This window comes from Aulonocara sp. 'chitande type north' Nkhata Bay, linkage group LG18 (genome assembly GCF_057382095.1).
Source record: "Aulonocara sp. 'chitande type north' Nkhata Bay isolate Kocher_YH1m ecotype deep benthic linkage group LG18, A_spYH_male_GT1.1, whole genome shotgun sequence".
NCBI classification, from domain to species: Eukaryota; Metazoa; Chordata; class Actinopteri; order Cichliformes; family Cichlidae; genus Aulonocara; species Aulonocara sp. 'chitande type north' Nkhata Bay.
The window spans coordinates 18,125,266-18,147,967 of NC_141361.1; the positions used below are offsets into that span (position 1 = coordinate 18,125,266).

At 41.7% G+C, this 22,702-nt stretch overlaps 2 protein-coding genes across 7 annotated transcripts; one reads left to right on the plus strand and one right to left on the minus strand.

The window, feature by feature from the left end:
* Positions 1-454: 454 nt before the first annotated feature.
* On the minus strand, positions 455-10,603 carry sharpin (SHANK-associated RH domain interacting protein). Of its 4 annotated transcripts, none has more exons than XM_086273567.1 (9): positions 10,138-10,603; positions 6,444-6,618; positions 4,068-4,160; positions 3,816-3,957; positions 3,622-3,712; positions 3,242-3,527; positions 2,059-2,153; positions 1,444-1,548; positions 455-1,349 (listed from the first exon to the last, which is right to left on the minus strand). In XM_086273567.1, the coding sequence occupies exons 1-9, from the start codon at positions 10,399-10,401 to the stop codon at positions 1,299-1,301; spliced, it is 1,302 nt and encodes a 433-aa protein (XP_086129693.1). In that variant the 5' UTR covers positions 10,402-10,603; the 3' UTR covers positions 455-1,298. The 4 variants fall into 4 exon arrangements, with proteins under 4 accessions (XP_086129693.1, XP_086129692.1, XP_086129691.1 ...); XM_086273566.1 differs by having other exon boundaries at positions 1,444-1,551; XM_086273565.1 differs by having other exon boundaries at positions 2,059-2,159.
* On the plus strand, positions 10,182-22,696 carry LOC147308348 (alanine aminotransferase 1). Of its 3 annotated transcripts, XM_086273562.1 has the most exons (11): positions 12,652-12,800; positions 12,914-13,003; positions 13,085-13,193; positions 17,454-17,587; positions 19,259-19,502; positions 19,609-19,688; positions 19,782-19,918; positions 21,396-21,567; positions 21,681-21,836; positions 21,949-22,061; positions 22,256-22,696. In XM_086273562.1, the coding sequence occupies exons 1-11, from the start codon at positions 12,726-12,728 to the stop codon at positions 22,344-22,346; spliced, it is 1,401 nt and encodes a 466-aa protein (XP_086129688.1). In that variant the 5' UTR covers positions 12,652-12,725; the 3' UTR covers positions 22,347-22,696. The 3 variants fall into 3 exon arrangements, with proteins under 3 accessions (XP_086129689.1, XP_086129688.1, XP_086129687.1); XM_086273563.1 differs by lacking the exon at positions 12,652-12,800 and adding an exon at positions 10,182-10,421 and having other exon boundaries at positions 19,609-19,918; XM_086273561.1 differs by having other exon boundaries at positions 19,609-19,918.
* The last annotated feature ends 6 nt before the right edge of the window (positions 22,697-22,702 follow it).

Below are 22,702 nucleotides of genomic sequence, written 5' to 3' on the forward strand. Positions count from 1 at the left end.
GGAAGCTGAGGCTATGATTCACACTGCAGCCTTCTTGAGTATTGATGCTGACCGTGTTCATGCCTTTATGACCACAGTGGACCCATCGTCTGATGGCTGCAGGATAACGTACCATGTCAGAAAACTCAAATCATCTCAAACTGGTTTCTTGATATGACAATGAGTTCACTCTACTCGCATGGCCTCCACAATCACAGATCTCAAGGCAACAAAGCACCTTTGGGATGATGTGGAACAGGAGATTAACATCATGTATGTGTATGTGCAGCTGACAGATGTGCAGCATCTGTACGATGCCGTCATGCCATTCTGATGGATGTTTCCAGCACCTTGTCGAATCTGCGCCATGAAGAATTAAGTTAATTCTGAAGGCAAACAGAGGTCCAACCTCTTACTAGCAGGCTGTGCCTAATAACGTGACATTTGTAGATCTCACAAGAACAGAAGAAACAGCATTTATTTTAATTCCATCTTGTTTATTCAGATAATGTGAACTTTTACAGTATTATGTACTGAAAACAGATCATTCTTTTGCTGTCACATCTCAAAGAAACAAATTAGATCAGCTGCTAAATGTACAATTACTCAATGCTCCTCTGGTAAAAATAATACAAGTAATACAATGTTATACAAAAATAAAAGCACTCAACAACCCTGTAAATGCATCACAAATCCTTCTCTTTACAGCCACTGCTGCTTCTTTTTTTATTTTAAAAACACTTTTAATATTCTTTTGGCACCAACAGATGTCATATTAACAGACAGAATAGGGTATTGCACAAGGCTTCAACCTTTCTTATCACTTCACAGTTGGCAGACACCGGAGTTTGACATTTCCACAAATTCAGCTCCAATCAAATTTACCTCCCTTCTCTTCCCACCTAAAATAAATATTAGGCTGTCTGTGTTGCTTGCTCCACACACACACGCACGCACACACACACACACACACTCACTAACACCCACGCACGCACACAGGAAAATAAATAGCAAGGAGATCTGGCTCGATGCAGATGTATGTCATGGTCAGGTCATGTCCATATAAACTGTCAAAGCTTCGCGTCAGCAGTTCATCGTCTGAGCAGCGAAGGGTGCAGCTCTGCGTCATGCTACAGCGCTTCAAACGGCCCCGTCTTCAGCAGCCAGCCAGCTGTCAGAGGACTCTCAGTGCACTTGACAGGCTTCGTGTAAGTATTTTGTCAACATGTAAGTGGCAGAATTAGTCTTCTCACTCTGTGTGTATGTATGTGTGCGTGCGAGTGAGTGAGAATTGAAAACAGGACAGTGATGAAGGGCAGTCAGCTGCTGCTTAAACCAGACTCTCCCCGATCCTCTCGCCTTCCTTTCTCCTTTGTGTGAGATGAAAAAAAGATCACTGTCAGCAGGGGGAGAAGGTCCAGGAGAGTAAAACAAATATTGATTCCTAGGTATCTGTTATAGTACCTGCTGGATAAAGCTCTGTGTGTCAGGTCTGGCTGTAGCGCAGATCTCGCAGCCGGGACGAGATGGCTTGTTGATGAAAGTGCACGAGGGACACGCCCACTCTGTCTGCTGAGTTCACAAACATGTGGAGTTCATTTAGAGCTCTATCAAAAGTAATAATACTGCTTATCTATAATGTCTGTGCTGTCAAGGTGTTCATTATTCGTAATTAACAAATACACCATTACTTTTCTTGCTGGGAACTATGGTTTGAAAAATTAGGTAGATTTTGCATTAACTCTTGTCTGTGGGGATTAAGAGCCCAGAGCCCACCAACACTGACCTATGACTGCATTACAAACAGGTTTACTTTAAGGTTTAATTCACTCCAAGCATAATCTATCCTTTAACTCTTCCCTCCTGGGATGCCTACTAGGGGTAACCCTTGTTTCTCTTTTCTGAACAGAGCAGTTTCTTTCATATTGTAGGCTGGCTTCCAGGACAAAATGACTGGGTCAGTTTATACAGCGTACTAGAGCCAAAACATGTCCTTGTTATTAGGGTGCAGGGGAGTTAATCAAGTTTGGCATTCCTGTGTCCCTGCAATGTTAGAAGCATCATATACTAAACACATACCTGTGTTTTACTCGCTTTGCTGGTATGATCATTCAGCTGCAGCTTCTCAATGTCGAGAACATCTTTGATGTCACCTGGTCTGTCGCTCCCTCCACCTGTACCTGCGGACAACACAATGTTAAACTGGCTGCATCTACATCCAGCTTGAAAGACTTTCACACGCCTACAAAAATCCCAAAATAAAGAATTGTAATTTTTGAATAATATCTTAAGGTTATTTAGCAGCCCCACTCACAAATTCCTGACAGAACATGTATAATTCCTACATTAGGAATTGTTTTCCTGCAGTGTTAATTCAGGTTTGATGACTCTCAAACCGTAGGGATTGTCCGGATTCTTGTATTTTCTCCACATAGCTTCCCCCAAAAGACAGCGAGTAATTAGAATAATTAATCTAATAGCACTTTATGCTCATCAGTATCAGCGGTCATCATGCTTTTCAGGAATTTAGCCGTTACGCAGTCTGGCTTGGATTTCAGCGTAGTACCATCATATCTATTTCCCCTTTCCTCCTGTCATGCTCCTCTATCTGCTCCTCCCAGGGCACCATCGGTTTTACAAATGGGACTCTGTATCTTGGTGCTCAGAAGCACTCGATTTGGTCGATGCCATGTGTGTGGACAGGTGTTCATCCTTCTTGAAACGAAGGTCTATGTTGGTGTTTCGGACACCAACGAAAGACGATAAGACAGGCTGGCAGTTAAAAACGTGGACAGTTAAAGACTGGGTGCAAATCTTCTGCAGTCAGGAACTAATCTGGAAATCATGAGACTTTAATGTGTACACAGGTGACTTTCTACTAGACTTTATGCTTCGTTGACCACGAGTTTGAGACGCAGTAAATCTAAAAGATGATCGAGTCAGCAAACATTGCTCCGGTGTTCGGTCACAGAGTGCTGGCTGCTCGGCGGCAACGCTTCCTCCATGAAGGGTTTCTTTACCTAATGAAATGAAACTAATTATGCAATAACTTCCAACATCCCCCTGATTCAGCAGCAGGAAAGGTTCAGTTTATATCAGTATTATCTCAGCACATCAGTGACAAAAAGCTCTAAAGTACTGAGGATGGTTAAGGTGGCTGCGACTGACTCTGCTAACAAGTGTTGTTGTTAATTAGCAGGACCGCAGCAGTGCACTGCAGATGCAACCGAAACATCATCATCGCAATGTACCTTGAACTCACCCTGGTTGTTGTGGGGAAGCCTTGAAGGGAGGGTGTTGTAACCCCTCCAGTCCTGGGAGGTGGGCCCGTTGCCTGGGGGGAGAGGTGTGGTGAGTAGGGCACTCTCCAGGTCCTGCTGGAACAGCTGGCGGGTAATCCGGGCTTGCCGGGCAGAGATCAAGTATAGGTACGCTGTATCGCCATCCTTCTGCACCCCGTAGGAAGCTAATGACCTCGGCTCGGTGCACAAACACTGACCGATCACCCAGCGCTGGACGCGAGGATGGAAACCGTACTCGAGAAATACCTGAAGAAGAAGAAGAAGAAAGGAGGAGGAAGTCAGTGAGTGCAAATTTAAGATCAGCTACATTTCCAGCTGTTGTAACCAGCAGGTTTCTGACCTGTTGCTTGAGTGCAGCCACAGTCATGTAGGGAAACACTTTCACTGTGACGCAACAGGACGAGGAGACATCCTCCACCACCACAGATAAACTGCAACACAGACATGGCACACGGGTAAACCCTGGAAGACACAGCGGTCATAATAATGACCTTGAATAGCCCTGCGCAGCCAAACGTTTCTCCACCTCCTCACCTGATTTCCCCATCTGCGTAGTTTTTTTCCGACAGCTGTATCGTCAGCGCCGCTTTCTGTCGAGCCAGCGCGGACGCGTGCTGTGAAGCAGCTTGCGTGTCGCCGGCTTCGATTGCCCTGGTGAGCTCCAAACACAGCTCCTCTGAAAAGCACAGCACAGCAATTAAACGTGACATTATTAAACTACACTGTGAGTAAAGAGAGAGAGAGAGAGAGAAAAAAAAAACCATGGCGACAAACATGGATGCTCACCGCTCAGCGGGAGCGAGGCTGAGCTCCACTGCTCCTTCGCCACTGCCGTGTTGTTCTGTTTGCTGTCTGATTCGTATGTATCCACATTTGCAACTGTCAGAGGAGAGATGGAGAAGTTTGTCACTGAAGTGCTTTACAACGCCTTGAAGTCAACACATACCAAGTTCAGCCGATATCAGTGTTTACACTTGCTGCACCGGGTTGATAAAGGTCCTACGTCTGCGCACGTTTATCACTAAGCAACAAAGCAAAAGCATACAAAGACTAACGCCCTATAACAGTTGACCCAAACCAAACGATACTTTATCTCCTCCAACTAACATGTGTAACGCTGCTTTGATTTGATTCCAGCTTTTACCATTAACCTCAGATAGAAAACATCTAAAGTGCTTTTTCTTTGACTTCTCACAGCGTGAGTTACGTTTCGCAGACACAAATTTTTTTTAGGTGCAATACGTTTACAGTATAACAAGGGTCAGTAATTTGCCCTTATTTACTCAGTTTGTTTATAAAGAGTCTTTTTAACGGTTTAACAAATGGTTTTATTCATCCCCTTTAACCTGAGGTAAACCCTATTTTCACGTTTTTATGAAAAGAAAAATGTAATAAACAAAAGTATGAGGGGAGAGAGAGACAGGCAAAACGGGTAGAGAAAAAAAATAGATTGTTCATCAGCATGCCGCCACCAGAGGGCGCCTCAGGTTTTATTTCTTTGATGGATTATCAACATTAAATCAATTCTTTACAAACAAGAGCTCTCAGCGGGCTACACTGACACTTTAATGTTTTATGATGTTTTTATTACAACATGCTGACGTCAGCATTGTAAATATGGGTAGCAAGTGTAGTTTATTAATCTTTTTGAGTCATTGTGAAGTTATATAATCTTATATTGAAAAAATGTTTTAAAGAAGAAAAAAAAAGCTTATGTCCCCCAATGACCAATATATTGCTTTACAGTTTTTTTCTTAATTGGTGTGACCCTAACCTTTGACCTATGACCTTGAAGCATTAAATACTCGAATAGTGTATTTTATCATCTTCACCCACATGATTGGAACCCAACTGACTGAAATCTTTGGCTTCTGTAAGCTGAAAAAACATTTATTCATGCTCTGTGTGACTTTTGCAAAGCTTTACGGCGTCATTGTGACGTCGCAGGGTCTCCATGCCCTTTCATATGACATATTACTCCATATGTGTTCTTGGATTTATTTTCACGGTCATTTGAAGGTCAAGGTCAAATGCTTAACCAACCTAGGTACTCATGTCCCCCAAGGCCTACTATGTTGTTGCAAAATTTGAAGATGATCCATGAAAAATTGTGGTTAATTTAAAGTTTGTACTGATTTCCACATTTGGTATGACCTTTAACTTGACCTGATTCTGGCATCTACCATCACAGGAAATTTGAAAACGATATCTTGAAAACTCAGGATGCTAGACTGTTAGGAAACAGACCGATTACATACTCTCTCCCTTTGGGTGGAGGCTTGAAAGCATTTTGTTTGTTGAACTGTTACAGCAAAAACTGAGTGCAACACAGATTAAGACAAAAAGTTTTGCGTCATTGTAAAAAAGAACCAGTAAGAAACGGTTTTGCTGTGTATGCACAAAGTAAGGACGCTGATGCTTTGTGCTTTCAAGAGATTTGCAGTTCATCAAAGCTGATTCAAAATGGACCGTTGCCAGTCAAAACGCAGAAGAGGATCCTTTACTCAGCAGATATTTGGGTGAAAGTTGAACTGAGTTTTCAAATTGAAGCAACACAGCGGAAAAAAATGCGTCACAGGGAACAGAATTGTGAAATACACTTTACGTCCTCTCAAACCACTCGTTAACAAATATCTAATTAGTTACAGCAAACATGGCAGAAACTGTGCAACTAAAATCGACTAAAATAGGTTGCTGTTTGCTGGATTTGCTTTAGTAGAATTGTGCAGCAGCTGTGGTTTAAAATCCACAGCTCCATGTTTTTAGGCATGGTCAAGACGACCTGCTGAAGTTGAAGGAGTCAAGTGACTGTATGCTCACTGGCTGCTTTGTTAGCTACACCTTTTTCAACTGCTTGTTAACACGAATCACAGGACGGGACCTCGGCACATTTTGGTATGTAGACATGGTAGAGATGCCCTGCTGAACAGAGTATCACAACAGGGGAGAAGGGTGATCTTAGTGACCTGGACCTTAAAATCTCAGAACAACAACCAACAAAAGGCCTGGTTTCAGTTACTGAGTCTTTAGTCCTAATGTTTACTAAAATGGATTTTTGGAAAGGATGTACAATGTTGTTTAATGAGTGTTACATTTATATTTGACTGATATAAACCATTTTTCATTTTATCGGAAATAAAGAAACAAAATTGTCAAACTGACCTCTGTGTGCCTCTCTTAGTGAAGACATCATCACGGTGGCCCACTCCTCGGCCTCTCGGTCGCAGCGGAAGTTGAAGCGGATGCAGTCGTGAGGCGGAGCAACAAGACGCATCTCATGGCAGCGAGAGGACTTGACCTCATACTGCACAGAGCGCAGGTCAAACTCTGCGATAAACTGCAGGTAAAAACACAAAGTGATGTAAGAAAATTTCTTCCCCATACGTTAGCTGAAGTGTGACAAATGAATCCTAGAGCCAAAAACTCAGTTCCAACACCAACAAGTCAAATCACTTTCGTTTGCATCCACATGACTAATTGTTTAATATGTCAAAAAACACCTCAAACCTGAAAAGCTAACGAATGTTTAGCATATTAAAAAGGAAGACCCTCCTTTGCACTGAACAAGAGCTGAGGGAGGAAAAAAAACAAACAGTAGATGCAACAAATCCAAACTGCAGTTCTCTTTGGAGGACTATCACAGTTTAATAGAAAGGAAACAATCCCCTGATACATGGAAAAATGAAGCATGTGAAATCCTCACTTTGACAGAGAAAGACGTGTCATCAGTGAGTGAATTTGGCAGCAGAGATTTCTTTTACACACAATCCGTCTTGGAACATTCACTGTGGCAGTGGGATCTTCAGGGCACAGACAAAAGCCGGGAAGATGGATTTGCCTTCTGCCGGAAGGAATGCATGTACATTGTCTGATACGATAACGCGGGGTGGCTGTCAAGTCTTTGAGCTGAGACAGACGAGCTAAAAGAAGTTGAATCAAGACGTGTTTCGGTAGTCGAGGGGGAAATCTGTCAGAGTGGAGATGCAAAAGCAAATTCAGAGCCTGTCAGAGTTCAGGAAGATGACACACAGTGAATGTGACAAACAAAGGGCAGATCTGGGAGTTAAGTTATGATCTGGCCAGTCAGACACTGTGCAAAGTGAGGTGAGCTTAAGCATGTGTGCCTTTTTTGTTTATTTTATTGCCAGTATTGAGAAGATTAAACTTGTGTTTGTATTGAATGTCTTTTGCATGCCACAATCTGCGAATTGATCCTTTGATCGTCAAAAAGTAGTAAAAAAAAAAAGCACAATTATGTGAAGCCAAACAGCTTTAAATGGCTTGCTTTGCCAGATTAATTGTGCAAAAATACACGTTTAGTCTCACAGACTGCTTAGAATTGGTCGGTTTTTAAGTATTTAGTATTTAAGATCAAAGCTTTATTTAAACTGAACAAGTTGCTGTTACTGAAAGAGAGACAATAAAACATAAAAACAAGCAGTAAATTTGAAAAATGACCGTATGTCATGCTCGAGTCTGAATGGTGGCCCTTTGCTGCATGGGCAAAAACTGTCCGAAAAATGTGTCTAAATATCATATCATAGATCTACAGTTTCATATTAGGCTCCATGATTTATTTCATGGTGTCACACGTTACATTTTGCGGCAATACTTTTTAATTATTTGGATGACGGTGTGCAGGCTTGCATAGGTAGCTCTGAACAGCAGCAGGACCATCCGAGACAAATCGAGGAGCTTGCTCCTAAACGAAGGGCTGACACACATAGACACACACACACACAAACACAGCAAATTATGCCAAACACAACAGGTTCAAACGCCACAAACCACACAAGAACCATGGGAAAGAGTATGGAGACACTTCACGAATGAGAAGCACTAAAGATGCGAGAACTAATCCGACATTAGAAGTTGAAAGTACTACGCTTACATTTGGTGTTTTATACAGCCTGTAAACATTCATTTCTTCTTTCTGCTGCTCCATTTAAGGGCCACCACAGCGCATCACCCGCCTCTATCTCACCCTATCCCTACCATCTTCTTCTGTCACATCCGTCATCCACCATACATCCATCAATCTCCTCTATGTTCTTCTTGAGCGTGGCCTCCTAGACTCCCCAATGCTCATCCCTGTCCAATATGTGTACATCCACATCACTGAAAGTGTCCACTGGCCTACAGGAGTAAATAGACTGCAGAGTCCTGGCCTGAAGAGGTAGTTGTGGGCTCTGCATTGTGCCATCCTCTTAGCCAGAGGTTGTTCGATTGTATAAACCACAGCAATCCTCCTGGCTCTTACTTTTTAATCGGGTCAACCAAAGAACCATCCAACAGTGGACACTCTTAGCTCGACAAAGCTAAAAGCTCAGTGAAAACAGGATAGCAACATCCTTCCATGTATTTCAAAAAACTGGTGGTTGCCTGGAGACTGTACTGTTTTTTGTTTTTCACATTTTGTGACGGATGGTAACTTGTTGTGATTAAATGGTTGCCCAGAGTTCACCTGATAGGATACAAATTTTGTGCAAACAGTCGCAGTCTGACTTGGACCGACTGCGATCCAGGCCTGACTTACGCCTGTCTCTAAAATGATTATTTTCTTTTCTTACCTTTATTCTTATTCATCATTTTAGCCAAACTCAAACACTTTTATATTTTCTGATTATGTTCTGATCAGTATTGTGCATAATTAACTACCTGCAAACTCACAAATGAATCATAATTCTGTGTTTAACCCTTACACTGTTTCTCTTGTTCAAAAGTATAATCTGTTAGTGACACAGTTCTTCATATTATAAAATGTTAAATAACTATCATATCCTGGGGTGCCTGATGTTTCCCACCGCCATCTTCACCATCCCTTTTCCAATATATCCACTTTCCCTCCTCTGCACATGTTCTAACCAACTCAGCCTTGCCTTTCTAACGTTGTCTCCAAACCGCTCAACCTGAGCTGTCCTTCTGTTGTACTCATTTCTAATTCCTGGTCACTTCCAATGAAAATCAAATATATCTTCAACTCTGCCTGCTGTCTTTTTGTTAGAGCCACAGTCAACAATCTAAATGGAAACAGTGGTAAAGCGCTAAGGTAAATGAACCTCTGTGCTCAGTGTGGTTTTCCTGATAAGCCATGCTGTTATTTTTATCTGTCATTACCAACTCTCCAATCACAGGAGGGCTAACAGAATGACTAAAGCTTCTTCTTCTGCTTAAGCCACTGTTTGAATCATTTGGTGTAGAATACCAGTGAATAAATACAGACTTCCTACAACACACATAATGAGAAATGACTTGCCAGTACAAGGCTGAAATCTGCATGTTTGTTCAGATGACAAGAGGATCGTGGAAATTCCCACCTGCCATTTTGCCATTAAGATTTGGAGAGTTTACCACTATAAAGGACTTCCCCCGTGATGCTGTTATGTCGTGGAAGGGCCGAAAATGAAAACGAAACTAAAAGTTTTAGTAACTACACTACTTCTCCGTTAAAACAACAATGTGAGGCTTTTTAAGACCCCCCTTTTAAAAACATACTGTTTGGTAATAAGCACGACACCGGGGAGGGAGTCTGAAGGCTCTGCTATCAGGCGCTTGATTGTCACAGTGGATCCTGGTGTAAACTGGAGGAAAGAGTTTCTGTTGTTCTGAGATTTGTCGTGCCTCAAATTGAATCCACCAAGGTGCACATGTCGTGCTATGAGATCCGTAAAACTGCGCGTAAAGGCCTTTTGTTAGTTAAGAATATAAATGTCACTTAAAAAAGGCGTTTGTGCACACACACACACACACACACACACACACACACACACACACACACACACACACACACACGTTTAGGTTGATAACAAAAGCATTTGTTCTAAACATACAGATGTGTGTGTGTGTCTACGCTTACCACACTGCGGTTTCCGCTCGTATCGCGTAAAGCCAGTCGGAACTCTCCGGCCCGGCTCGGGTCCATGCTGAGCTGCAGGCGCAGAGCCTCGCTGCCCGCTCCGGGGAGGTACAGCGGTCGGATCCCGGAATGGCACACCGAAACACGGACGGACATTAAGACTGTACTGCAGCAGGCGGTAGGTGCAGGGCCGCCGCATGCAGCCTGTGGGGACGAGGCAGGAATCGGGGCTGGCGGAGCCCAGCCGCCCGAGCTGAGAGCCATGTCGCGGACACCACGGACGGGTGAGGCTCGGTACTGCTGCCCGTGTCTTCTGCGGGGTTTAACAGGTCCACCGGTGTTTAAAGAGAGCGCGTTTTATCACGGGGAGGCTCTGGCTGTCTCCGCGCCTCGCAAATTCTTCCATGTCTACCCGAAGCCGAGCGACAGAAAAACAAAACAGGAAGCTGAAGAGTACGACTGTAAATCTTCTCCGTAAAGAAACAGCGACTCCAATTTTAAAACAGCGCAATATAAGAAAGATTTAAAACACACACTCGGATTAAAAATTAAAAATATTAATCTCTAATCATCTCTAATAAAGAATTATATCTCTAATATTAATCATACTTGCCTTTGCTTCATGTTATTTATATGCACTGTTCAGAAAAAGAAAATGAAAGAAACAGTCATCCCAGTAGGCTATAAGTTATTTAAGCTTTATGGATGGTAAGACATGGATGTTAACACCCTTTACTAACCCCTTATTAATCCCAGAGTTGGGAAATTCACATTGTTGTAGCAGCATAACAAAGGGTTGAACCTAGTGCAAAACATATAACTTGTTCCAGTTTCTTTGGTTGGATCTATGAAAAATACCAAACATAACATGGTTTGATAGACAAAAAAAAAGAGAGAGTGAAATACTTTTGTACCAGTAAGGTGATTCCCAAAGAGCAGTTAGTCAAAAACCTGACATATCTCGAAACTGTGTGCCTAAAAACAATTTAGGAAACTGGACAAATGGAGGAAAAAAAGAGTGTCGGGCCTAAAAACTATCTAAAACAGTTGAACAGAATCTGAAAGTTATGCCCTTATAAAAATAGGAAACAATCCAGCAAAGACCTAATACAGGACCTGAGACATGCATCTGGGCCTTCAGCTAAATTCATGCTGTTCACTGAAACCTCATCGGATATGGTCTCAGTGGAGGAGTGGCTGTCAAGAAGCCATTGTTAATGAAGGGAAAGATGTTTTCTCCTCTTTGTGGCTGAGGTATGCCACATTTCACATGAACTGATCTGATGGAGTAATGAATCCAAACTGAAACGTGTAGTTCAAATTATCAACGTATACAGAGAAAATCAGTGAAGATGTACAACAGTGAGTGTCTACAGCCATCTGTAAAACACAGTGGAGGATGTTTTGGGTTTTGTCTGGGGTCAGCCAGTGGGAATCATGTCAAAATTGATAGAATTATTAATGCAGAACAGTACCACCAGATTTTGATCATCCATGAAACACTATTTCTAAAACATCTGATTTCCAAGGGTTTCGTTTTTCAGCATGGCAGTGATCCCAAATACACTGCCAATGCAGTAAAAGCATACCACACAATGGAGCACTGACAGTCATGGATCAGCCTGCCAAGAGCCCGGACCTCAACATTTATTGAAGCAGTGTGGGATCATCTTGACTTAGAACAGAACAAAAAGGAAGCCAACATTCAAACAAGAGCTTTGGATGTTCTTCAAGAAGGAAGAACTATTCCTTAAGACTACTTAAAGAAATGATCAGAAAGCTTGGCTAAGAGATGTCAGACTGTGCTGAAGAATAAAGGTGGTCAAACACAATATCGACTTTCAAGCACATTTGAACTATAAAAGCTCAATTTTACCTTGTATTCTGTATTTCCATGTATATTTTCACATTTCAATAAATTGATGCACTTATTTTTTCATTTTGTGAGCAAAATATAAAGAAATGAGGGTGGATCAAAACTTCTGCGTGGTACTGCAAACGTAGATGAACGTACAAGCACTGATAACCTTGAACAGCAGAGAGGGAGAGTCTTTCTTAGACATTTTCTTCTAAGGAAAGTATTAACCTCCTTCTAACCTTTGTGCCATAATGAAAGCTGTTCAGTGGCACATACCACATGGCACATAAGTTGTTTATTCCTATTTATGGAGATCTAAATAAATACATAAATAAATAAATAAAAACAAATCATAATTATTTGTTTAAAACTTCTCTCTAAATAAGACTGACAGATCGCACACAGAGGCACTAAGAGAAGATACTTTAATGGGCTCTGTCATGCATGGTCATGACCAAAAGTTTATACACAATGCAGAAGTAAAGCATCGAATTGTGCACTGGAGTCAATTCAAGAAGTCTGTCCTTCCAGCACAGGGTCTGTTAATAAGGCACATATTGCCTAATTCTGTGCACATCTGACTAAAAAACAAGTCCTTTGGTAAATGATTCTTCTCACATCAAGCCGTGAAGGAAGAAAAGACTCAGCTCACCTCCTCCACACTTCTGTTGGTCTGAACAAAGTAAAGAAGGTTACAGTAATATCTGCGTAGCAGGACATCCATCCAAACATGTGGAACATGAAGCAGTTAGAGTATGGAGCCCTGGCAAAACGAGCAAACCAGATCAAGAACGAGCTCAGACAGGCAAGAAAAACTATGTTTACACAGAGTTGTAATAAAGGAAGCATAAACCAGAGTTAGTCATGCTGTCTTTGTTGTAATATCTTTAACCTTTGCTTTCAATTCCTCTTCTACAGGGAGTAAGAAGACCCTACAAAGAAGTGATCGATGTCTTCCAGGGTGATTTACACAAGGCAGGAATGAAACCTCTGACATTTGTCAGACAGGTAAACTTGGACCTTTACACACTGTGTAAACTCATTACGTTTCCTTTGAGTAAGGATTGCCCGTGTTGCGCTTTTTCACAGGTTCTTGCAGCGTGTGTTTACCCGCCGCTTATCAACAGCAGCAATCTGCCACTTGATGTAAGACAGAGGGCCCAGGAGGAGCTGGGGAGATGTGTTGGAGAGAGTGTAGGTGAGGGCAACGTATGCGGTCTAATGACGTGGAAAAAAATGAAAATGCTTGTAGTGCAGGACCCCCAAGGTGGAGCGCATAAACTCCACCTACCACAGTAGTAGTTGTCACACAATAAAGATTGTGTGACAACTACTACTGTGGTTTCGGCCCTTGGCTCCGGACACAGGCACCCCATCTCGCTGCCACACCTTCCCAGCTAGCTTTCCCTGACAAAAAGCAGACACACAGTCAATTGATGCACCTGCGCACCTATTCTCCCCGCCTCAGCACCGCCCCATGAGCTCACTGTGACGTTTTCTCCGCTGCAGCAGGCCAGAGACCATGCCCCTGCCAAAAGGCTTTATCTGCAGTAACCGTGTGGTGGCAGAAATAGCAAAAGACTAAAAACCCCAAAACAGGGCAGATGGCATCAAAACTATCTACAGATACAGATCTAGAGAGCTTCAACTGGTAAAAATGGAACTGGAGAATACCTTTAAGGTTCTTAGGGTTACTACAATCAAACAAGTCAAATCAAACTTTATTGTCAGTTCTGCAATGTACAGGACATACACAGCACTGAAATGCGTTTCGCCCACTGTGTGCAATAGAAAAAAAAATCTAAATTCAATTCAAATCTAAAATAAAATAAGATAGCTGTTTATGTATAAAAAATGAGGTTTGCAAGAATTCTTTTAAAAAAGTTTTTTAATTCATAAAGTTGGGTGAGAATATCTTACTTTCAGTGATTCACTTAAAACAACAGTAACAGGTCTCCACAGATTACAAATAAACTGCGCAGAAATACTGTCATACTCTGGCTTCCATGTTTATCATATACATAAAAGTCTCTATACAGGAAGCATATGTAATAATAGAAGTGTTTAATAAACTATAGGCTCATATAGACAAACATTATAAATACAATGAAATGTATATGTCTTATAAAACATTTTTAAAAAGCCATTTTATGAATTCAAATCTAGGCAGAAATACAAATACAAAAAGTCTGCTTTGTTTTGCCAGATCAAGTTGTAGGTGTGTTTTATAATAATAATAATAATAATGGATTGCATTTATATAGCGCTTTTCGAGACCCTCAAAGCGCTTTACAATTCCACTATTCATTCACTCTCACATTCATACACTGGTGGAGGCAGCTACAGTTGTAGCCACAGCTGCCCTGGGGCAGACTGACAGAAGCGAGGCTGCCATATCGCACATCGGCCCCTCTGGCCAACACCAGTAGGCGGTAGGTGAAGTGTCTTGCCCAAGGACACACAGTGTTGGGAAGGTTACTTTTAAAATGTATTCCATTACAGATTACAGATTACATGCCCCAAAATGTATTCTGTAACGTATTCCGTTACGTTACTCAATGAGAGTAACGTATTCTGAATACTTTGGATTACTTAATATATTATCATGCTGTTTACAACTACGTGAATGTACTATTGCTGTGATTTATTACTGTTACTGAAGGTTCGCGGCTCTGAACCGTAGTAAAGAGACCTCTGGCTAATACGTCAGGTTTGTGTCGGGCTCGTAGCCGAAAAATAGCTTTACTTTGTTGTCTGGGTCAACTTTGCTTGCGAGAGACAGAGAGAGGCGTTGAAAGGCTGCTCCAACGGAACTTGTTGTTTTTGGAGGAAAACACGAACACGGTGTACAGTCGAGTCTTAATAGCTTACTTACAACTGGGCTCGTCAGGCACTCTTCTTGGCTGCAGTGGTTGTTATTATATTTACATGCTTCCAACTCCCGTTTTTCCTCAATGACAACTCGTACTTTTCCTTTTTCTCCCTCCCTCGCTCACAGACACATAACGTGTATGGCAGTCCATTCTCCCTGCAGCACGGACTACACTGCCCATGATGCTACATTCTTTAGAGCTATACAGGGAGTGCAGAATTATTAGGAAAGTGGTATTTTTGAGGAATAATGTTATTATTGAACAACAACCATGTTCTCAATGAACCCAAAAAACTCATTAATATCAAAGCTGAATGTTTTTGGAAGTAGTTTTTAGTTTGTTTTTAGTTTTAGCTATTTTAGGGGGATATCTGTGTGTGCAGGTGACTATTACTGTGCATAATTATTAGGCAACTTAACAAAAAACAAATATATACCAATTTCAATTATTTATTTTTACCAGTGAAACCAATATAACATCTCCACATTCACAAATATACATTTCTGACATTCGAAAACAAAACAAAAACAAATCAGCGACCAATATAGCCACCTTTCTTTGCAAGGACACTCAAAAGCCTGCCATCCATGGATTCTGTCAGTGTTTTGATCTGTTCACCATCAACATTGCGTGCAGCAGCAACCACAGCCTCCCAGACACTGTTCAGAGAGGTGTACTGTTTTCCCTCCTTGTAAATCTCACATTTGATGATGGACCACAGGTTCTCAATGGGGTTCAGATCAGGTGAACAAGGAGGCCATGTCATTAGTTTTTCTTCTTTTATACCCTTTCTTGCCAGCCACGCTGTGGAGTACTTGGACGTGTGTGATGGAGCATTGTCCTGCATGAAAATCATGTTTTTCTTGAAGGATGCAGACTTCTTCCTGTACCACTGCTTGAAGAAGGTGTCTTCCAGAAACTGGCAGTAGGACTGGGAGTTGAGCTTGACTCCATCCTCAACCCGAAAAGGCCCCACAAGCTCATCTTTGATGATACCAGCCCAAACCAGTACTCCACCTCCACCTTGCTGGCGTCTGAGTCGGACTGGAGCTCTCTGCCCTTTACCAATCCAGCCACGGGCCCATCCATCTGGCCCATCAAGACTCACTCTCATTTCATCAGTCCATAAAACCTTAGAAAAACCAGTCTTGAGATATTTCTTGGCCCAGTCTTAACGTTTCAGCTTGTGTGTCTTGTTCAGTGGTGGTCGTCTTTCAGCCTTTCTTACCTTGGCCATGTCTCTGAGTATTGCACACCTTGTGCTTTTGGGCACTTCAGTAATGTTGCAGCTCTGAAATATGGCCAAACTGGTGGCAAGTGGCATCTTGGCAGCTGCACGCTTGACTTTTCTCTGTTCATGGGCAGTTATTTTGCGCCTTGGTTTTTCCACACGCTTCTTGCGACCCTGTTGACTATTTTGAATGAAACGCTTGATTGTTCGATGATCACGCTTCAGAAGCTTTGCAATTTTGAGACTGCTGCATCCCTCTGCAAGATATCTCACTATTTTTGACTTTTCTGAGCCTGTCAAGTCCTTCTTTTGACCCATTTTGCCAAAGGAAAGGACGTTGCCTAATAATTATGCACACCTGATATAGGGTGTTGATGTCATTAGACCACACCCCTTCTCATTACAGAGATGCACATCACCTAATATGCTTAATTGGTAGTAGGCTTTCGAGCCTATACAGCTTGGAGTAAGACAACATGCATGAAGAGGAAGATGTGGACAAAATACTCATTTGCCTAATAATTCTCCACTCCCTGTACCTGTAGCATTCTGCCTATTAGCTTAGCACAACAACAAAAAGGCGCTCTCTCACCCAGGAAACAGCAGAGAGAGCGTCACCCTGTAACCATGGCAACCGTAACGCTGCCGCCTGGAACAACAGAACATAGCTGTCAAACAAAACCCAAACAGTCCTGACCCGCCACAATATGAAATAGGGAAGTACCGCTGTGTAATCCATTTATTTCAACAAAGTAACTGTATTCTAAATACCACCTTTTTAAACGGTAACGGAATATAGTTACTCATATTTTGTATTTTAAATACGTAACGGCGGTACATGTATTCCGTTACTCCCCAACACTGAGGACACAACAACCGAGACTGTCCAAGCTGGGGCTCGAACCGGCAACCTTCCGATTACAAGACAAACTGCCAACTCTTGAGCCACGATCGCCCCCAATGTATGTGAGTTAAAGTCTGTTTTCAATCTCTTCAGGTTCATATTCTGCTGCACCTGGGATACCAGAAATCATCCACAGCATCTCTGAATTCATAAAGAGACGAGACTCTGGCATCTATGCTTATTATATACATAAAAGTCTCTATACGAGAAGCAGGAAGCAATAATAAAAAAGAAAAATTATTCAAATATAGTGTTTAATGAACTATAGGCTCATATAGACAAACATTATAAATACAATGAAATGTATATGTCTTATAAAATGGTTTAAAAAAGCCATTTTATGAATTCAAATCTAGGCAGAAATAATAATACCGAAAGTCTGCTTTGTTTTGCAGGATCAAGTTGTTGGTGTGTTTTATGTGAGTTAAAGTCTGTTTTCAATCTCTTCAGGTTCATATTCTGCTGCACCTGGCATACCAGAAATCATCCACAGCATCTCTGAATTCATAAAGAGACGAGACGGAGGAATTCCATCTCACCCCGAGAACATTTACATCAGCCCTGGCTCACAGTGGTCAATCTCGGTAACTCCATGATTACCGACATCCTGCATACATGTTCAATTCAATTCAATTCAATTTTATTTATATAGCGCCAAATCACAACATAAGTTGCCTCAAGGCGCTTCATAGATACAGAGAAAAACCCAACAATCATATGACCCCCTATGAGCAAGCACTTTGGCAACAGTGGGAAGGAAAAACTCCCTTTTAACAGGAAGAAACCTCCGGCAGAACCAGGCTCAGGGAGGGGCGGCCATCTGCTGCGACCGGTTGGGGTGAGAGAAGGAAGACAGGATAAAAGACATGTTGTGGAAGAGAGACAGAGGTTAATAACAGATATGATTCAATGCAGAGAGGTCTGTTAATACATAGTGAGCGAGAAAGGTGAATGGAAAGGAAAAACTCAATGCATCATGGGAATCTCCCAGCAGCCTACGTCTATTGCAGCATAACTAAGGGAGGATTCAGGGTCACCTGGTCCAGCCCTAACTATATGCTTTAGCAAAAAGGAAAGTTTTAAGCCTAATCTTAAAAGTAGAGATAGTGTCTGTCTCCCGAATCCAAACTGGAAGCTGGTTCCACAGAAGAGGGGCCTGAAAACTGAAGGCTCTCCCTCCCATTCTACTTTTAAATACTCTAGGAACAGCAAGTAGGCCTGCAGAGTGAGAGCAAAGTGCTCTAATAGGGTGATATGGTACTACAAGGTCATTAAGATAAGATGGGGCCTGATTACTGTATGTGAGGAGCAGGATTTTGAATTCAATTCTGGATTTAACAGGAAGCCAATGAAGGGAAGCCAAAACAAGAGAAATATGCTCTCTCTTTCTAGTCCCTGTCAGGACTCTTGCTGCAGCATTTTGGATTAGCTGAAGGCTTTTCAGTGAGTTTTTTGGACATCCTGATAATAATGAATTACAGTAGTCCAGCCTGGAAGTACTAAATGCATGAACTAGTTTTTCAGCGTCACTCTGAGACAGGATATTTCTAATTTTAGAGATGTTGCGCAAATGGAAGAACGCAGTCTTACATATTTGTTTAATATGTGCGTTGAAGGACATATCCTGGTCAAAAATGACTCCAAGGTTCCTCACAGCGTTACTGGAGGCCAAGGTAATGCCATCCAGAGTAAGAATCTGGTTAGATACCATATTTCTAAGCTTTTCAGGGCCGAGTACAATAACCTCAGTTTTATCTGAATTAAGAAGCAGAAAGTTAGCGGCCATCCAGGTCTTTATGTCTTTAAGACATTCCTGCAGTTTAACTAATTGGTGTGTGTTATCTGGCTTCATGGACAGATAGAGCTGGGTGTCATCTGCATAGCAGTGAAAATGTATGCTATGTCTTCTAATGATACTGCCTAAGGGAAGCGTGTATAATGTAAACAGAATTGGTCCTAGCACTGAACCCTGTGGAACTCCATAATTAACCTCAGTGTGTGAAGAGGACTCTCCATTTACATGCACAAATTGGAGTCTATTAGATAGATATGATACAAACCACTGCAGTGCAGTACCTGTAATACCTACAGCATGTTCTAATCGCTCTAATAGGATATTATGGTCAACAGTATTGAACGCTGCACTAAGGTCTACCAGGACAAGCACAGAGATGAGTTCACTGTCAGAGGCCATAAGGCCATGTGTATGTGCTTTCTAATGGATCATCACAATCTCTCTTTTCTGTGCTTTCTAGAACATTCTCAGTGTCTTAGTGAACCGTGAGGCTTCACCAAGAACAGGTGTGTTGATTCCAGTGCCATGCCACAACAAAACCGTGTTGTCCATAACGCAGTTGGGTGCAGTCGCCGTCCCTTATTACCTGAGTGAGGAGCAGGGATGGGCGCTGCAGGTGGAAGAGCTGCAGCGAGCGCACGAATCTGCAAAGGGAGTCTGTAATCCTGTGGCTCTGTACGTCATCAACCCCGGAAATCCAGCAGGTATTTATTCCAGCCAGTGTGGGGATCATCTACTGTAAGTGTTTGTTCTTTGTGTTACAGGATGAATATTATACCCTTACTTGTTTTTATGCCACACTGCCTGTAGGTTATGTTCAGAGTCAAAAATCAGTGCTAGAGGTGATCCGGTTTGCTTGGGAAAAGAGGCTCTTTCTTCTGGTTGATGAGGTGGAGAAGCTATTATCATCCATGCAAGCATATTTTAAAAACCAAATGCATCTGTATAAAGGAACTTATGGATGTTTACATGTTGCATTGCAGCTCTATCAGGACTGTGTTTATGGGGAAAACTGTGAGTTTGTCTCCTACAAAAGGGCTGTGAGCGAGATGGGGCCTCCTTTCTCAGGCACAGTGGAGCTGGCGTCCTTTCACTCAGTGTCCAAAGGCTTCTTGGGAGAGTATGTGTTCAGTCCAGATATGTATCTGGTTTGTAATGGATGATTCTCACAAAGCTTGAGGCAAAAATTAAACTGAAATTTAAAGAAATAAAGCAGTCAAATAAGCAATCTCACTACAAGATCAAAAAGATGAAGACGTTAGTTTGCTCACTGATACTTATAAGTGCTATTGTGCATTATTTGCACAACTACAAAGATGATCAGGATTTTTAAAAACTTATACACCAAACTTCTCAAGTTTGTTAACTGCATTACAAATATTATTTCTCTGTATTGTTGAATTTTAAGAAATCTTATCTTGAAAAACACAAATGTGACATAAGCTACTCTCTACAGTTTATGCTTTTTTCAGAAGAGAAATCTGAACACTGGATATACTAGTGAAAAAAAAAAACAAGTTCTGAGGAGATTTTTGGGTACCTTAGCATCACTGCGTGAGATACACCCTAGTCAGGCTGGCAGGCTGTTATTGGACCAGCACAGAGAGACAGTCATTTATAAACACATTCACACTTAAAGTCACCAATTAACCTAACATGCAATCTTTGGACTCTGAAAGGTTGCCAGATAACCTGGACAAATCCCACATATGCACAGAGAGAGACTCCAGCTGGTCAGCAGGTTTGACCCCTGAACCTCCTTGCAGCCAAGTTAATATGCTAACCAGTGCAATGGTTACCCTGATACTGGCGGCAGTTAGTGGCACCTCTCAGCCTTCTAGTAGATACACCTATGATGTAATTTAAAACTCCTACATCAGTTTGTTCTCGAGTTATCACATTCACAAACTTGGGTGCCCATGTTGTCTGTCAGTCTTTTATGGCTGTCAGGTAAAATCTTCCAAAGTTGATTGCATTGCACAACTTGCATCGTGACAATTACACTTTTGTGTTTAACATATATTTTCGGTGTTAATTGTAGAAATGTCTTTTTGAAATTCATGCAAATTAGTGCCAAGTGTGCTAAAATAGCTTTGGACATTTTCTTTAGACTGGTATGAACAAAGAGATCATTGACCAGAGTCTCATTGTAAGTTTAAACACTTCTTATACAAGCTAAAATGCGGAACTTAAAAGTATCACAGGTGTAGCAGTGATATTTTTAAGAGTGCAAGCAGGGTGGAGAGGATAGGGATGCATTTCATGGCAAGAGTGAAAAGGAAGGTTGTGTGTCCAGTATATCCACTATCCTTCCTCTGCACATGTCCAAACCATCTCGGTCTCAAACTATGTCTCCAACCTGCTCAACCTGAGCTTTGATGTACCAGTCCCCTTGAGCTGGCAGGCAAGAAGTAAAGAAGAAATCTTCATAGGATGTCGTAAAGAAGGGCGTGCAGAGGGTTGGTAGGAATAGTGTGAAATGAAAAAAACAAAACAATGAAATTCAGTGATAAACTGGTCATCCACTGAGAGTGATCATGAGAAGCTCCAGAACAGCTACATTTTTGTTGTTTCTACATGCAAGTCTCTTTCATTAGGTGTGGTCTCCGTGCTGGATATGTCGAGCTGGTAAATCTGGATCCTGCTGTCATGAAATACATCCACACACTGTTCTCCAAAGATTGTTCACCAGTTTTAGGTCAGATTGCCCTGGATCTGATGACGGACCCTCCAAAGCCAGGAGACCCCTCGTACCTGCTCTATAAACAGGTTGGACCTGAGAACTGTACTCTTGTTTAGCTGAGGATGACCAACTACATGTAGCGCTGTAGCTGTTTTTGATAAAGAATTTGCCATTTTCTACAAGCTGATGTCTTCTGCAGGAAATTGAGCAGATCAGGACTGTGCTGGTTCATAGCGTGAAGAAAGTCCACGAGGTTGTCAACAGCCTACCGGGATTCAGCTGCCCACCCATTGAAGGAGGATTGTTTGCGTTCCCCAGACTGCACCTCACACCAAAAGCTATTCAGAAAGCCAAGGTTACAGCAGAAATGCAAGAGGATGTATTACATAATCTGTGTTGAAGCCCTTTGAACTTTCTCCTGGTTCATTTTCCTGAAATGTGTTTGTTGTTTTCCTTGGATATTTCAGGAATTAGGACTGCAGCCAGACACATTCTACTGTACGAGACTGCTAGAAGAAGGTGGAGTGTTTACCGGTCCTGGTTGGGAGTACGGACAAAAGGAGGGCACCTACCACATCAGGTACAACACAAGTCGGGCACTCTTCAAAGTACATCATTAGGAAATTATAGATATTATATAAAGCAATTTTATTTTTGGTATAAAACAAAAAATAATTTCTATTGTTAAAAGAAGTGTGTTTAGACTGCAGATGGATTCATTTCATGGTCCAAGTCTCAAAGTCTTTTTTTTTTTTTTTTTTTTTGTCTCTGCAGATTTTGCATCGCGGTCCCTCAGGACGTCATGGAGGAATTACTGAGACGCCTGAGCAGCTTCCACATGACATTTATGAAGGATTTTTCTTAAAGACAAAGTTCCCATTGGAGTTTCTTTTTTCTGTAATCCCATAACTCTATATAGAAAATCAAACCAATTTTTGAAACAGCGATGTTGATTTTAATAAATATGACATTTATTGCATACAATCTTTGGTCAGCCATCTTTTGTCACTACCCATTAGAGTAAGATACAGCTTCAGCTTTTCAGAAAGCAACTAACCGTCTATTACAAGTTCCAAATTCAAATGAGGCCTTACATCAGCAATCATTAAAAATTAAATTTAAAAAAAAAAAAAAAAAAATAGTAGTGTGTTCTTTAAAGAGTTCCTGATAAATTCCGTGCTTTCACAATGGAATCCAGCACTAAAATAGGGGGGGGGGGGG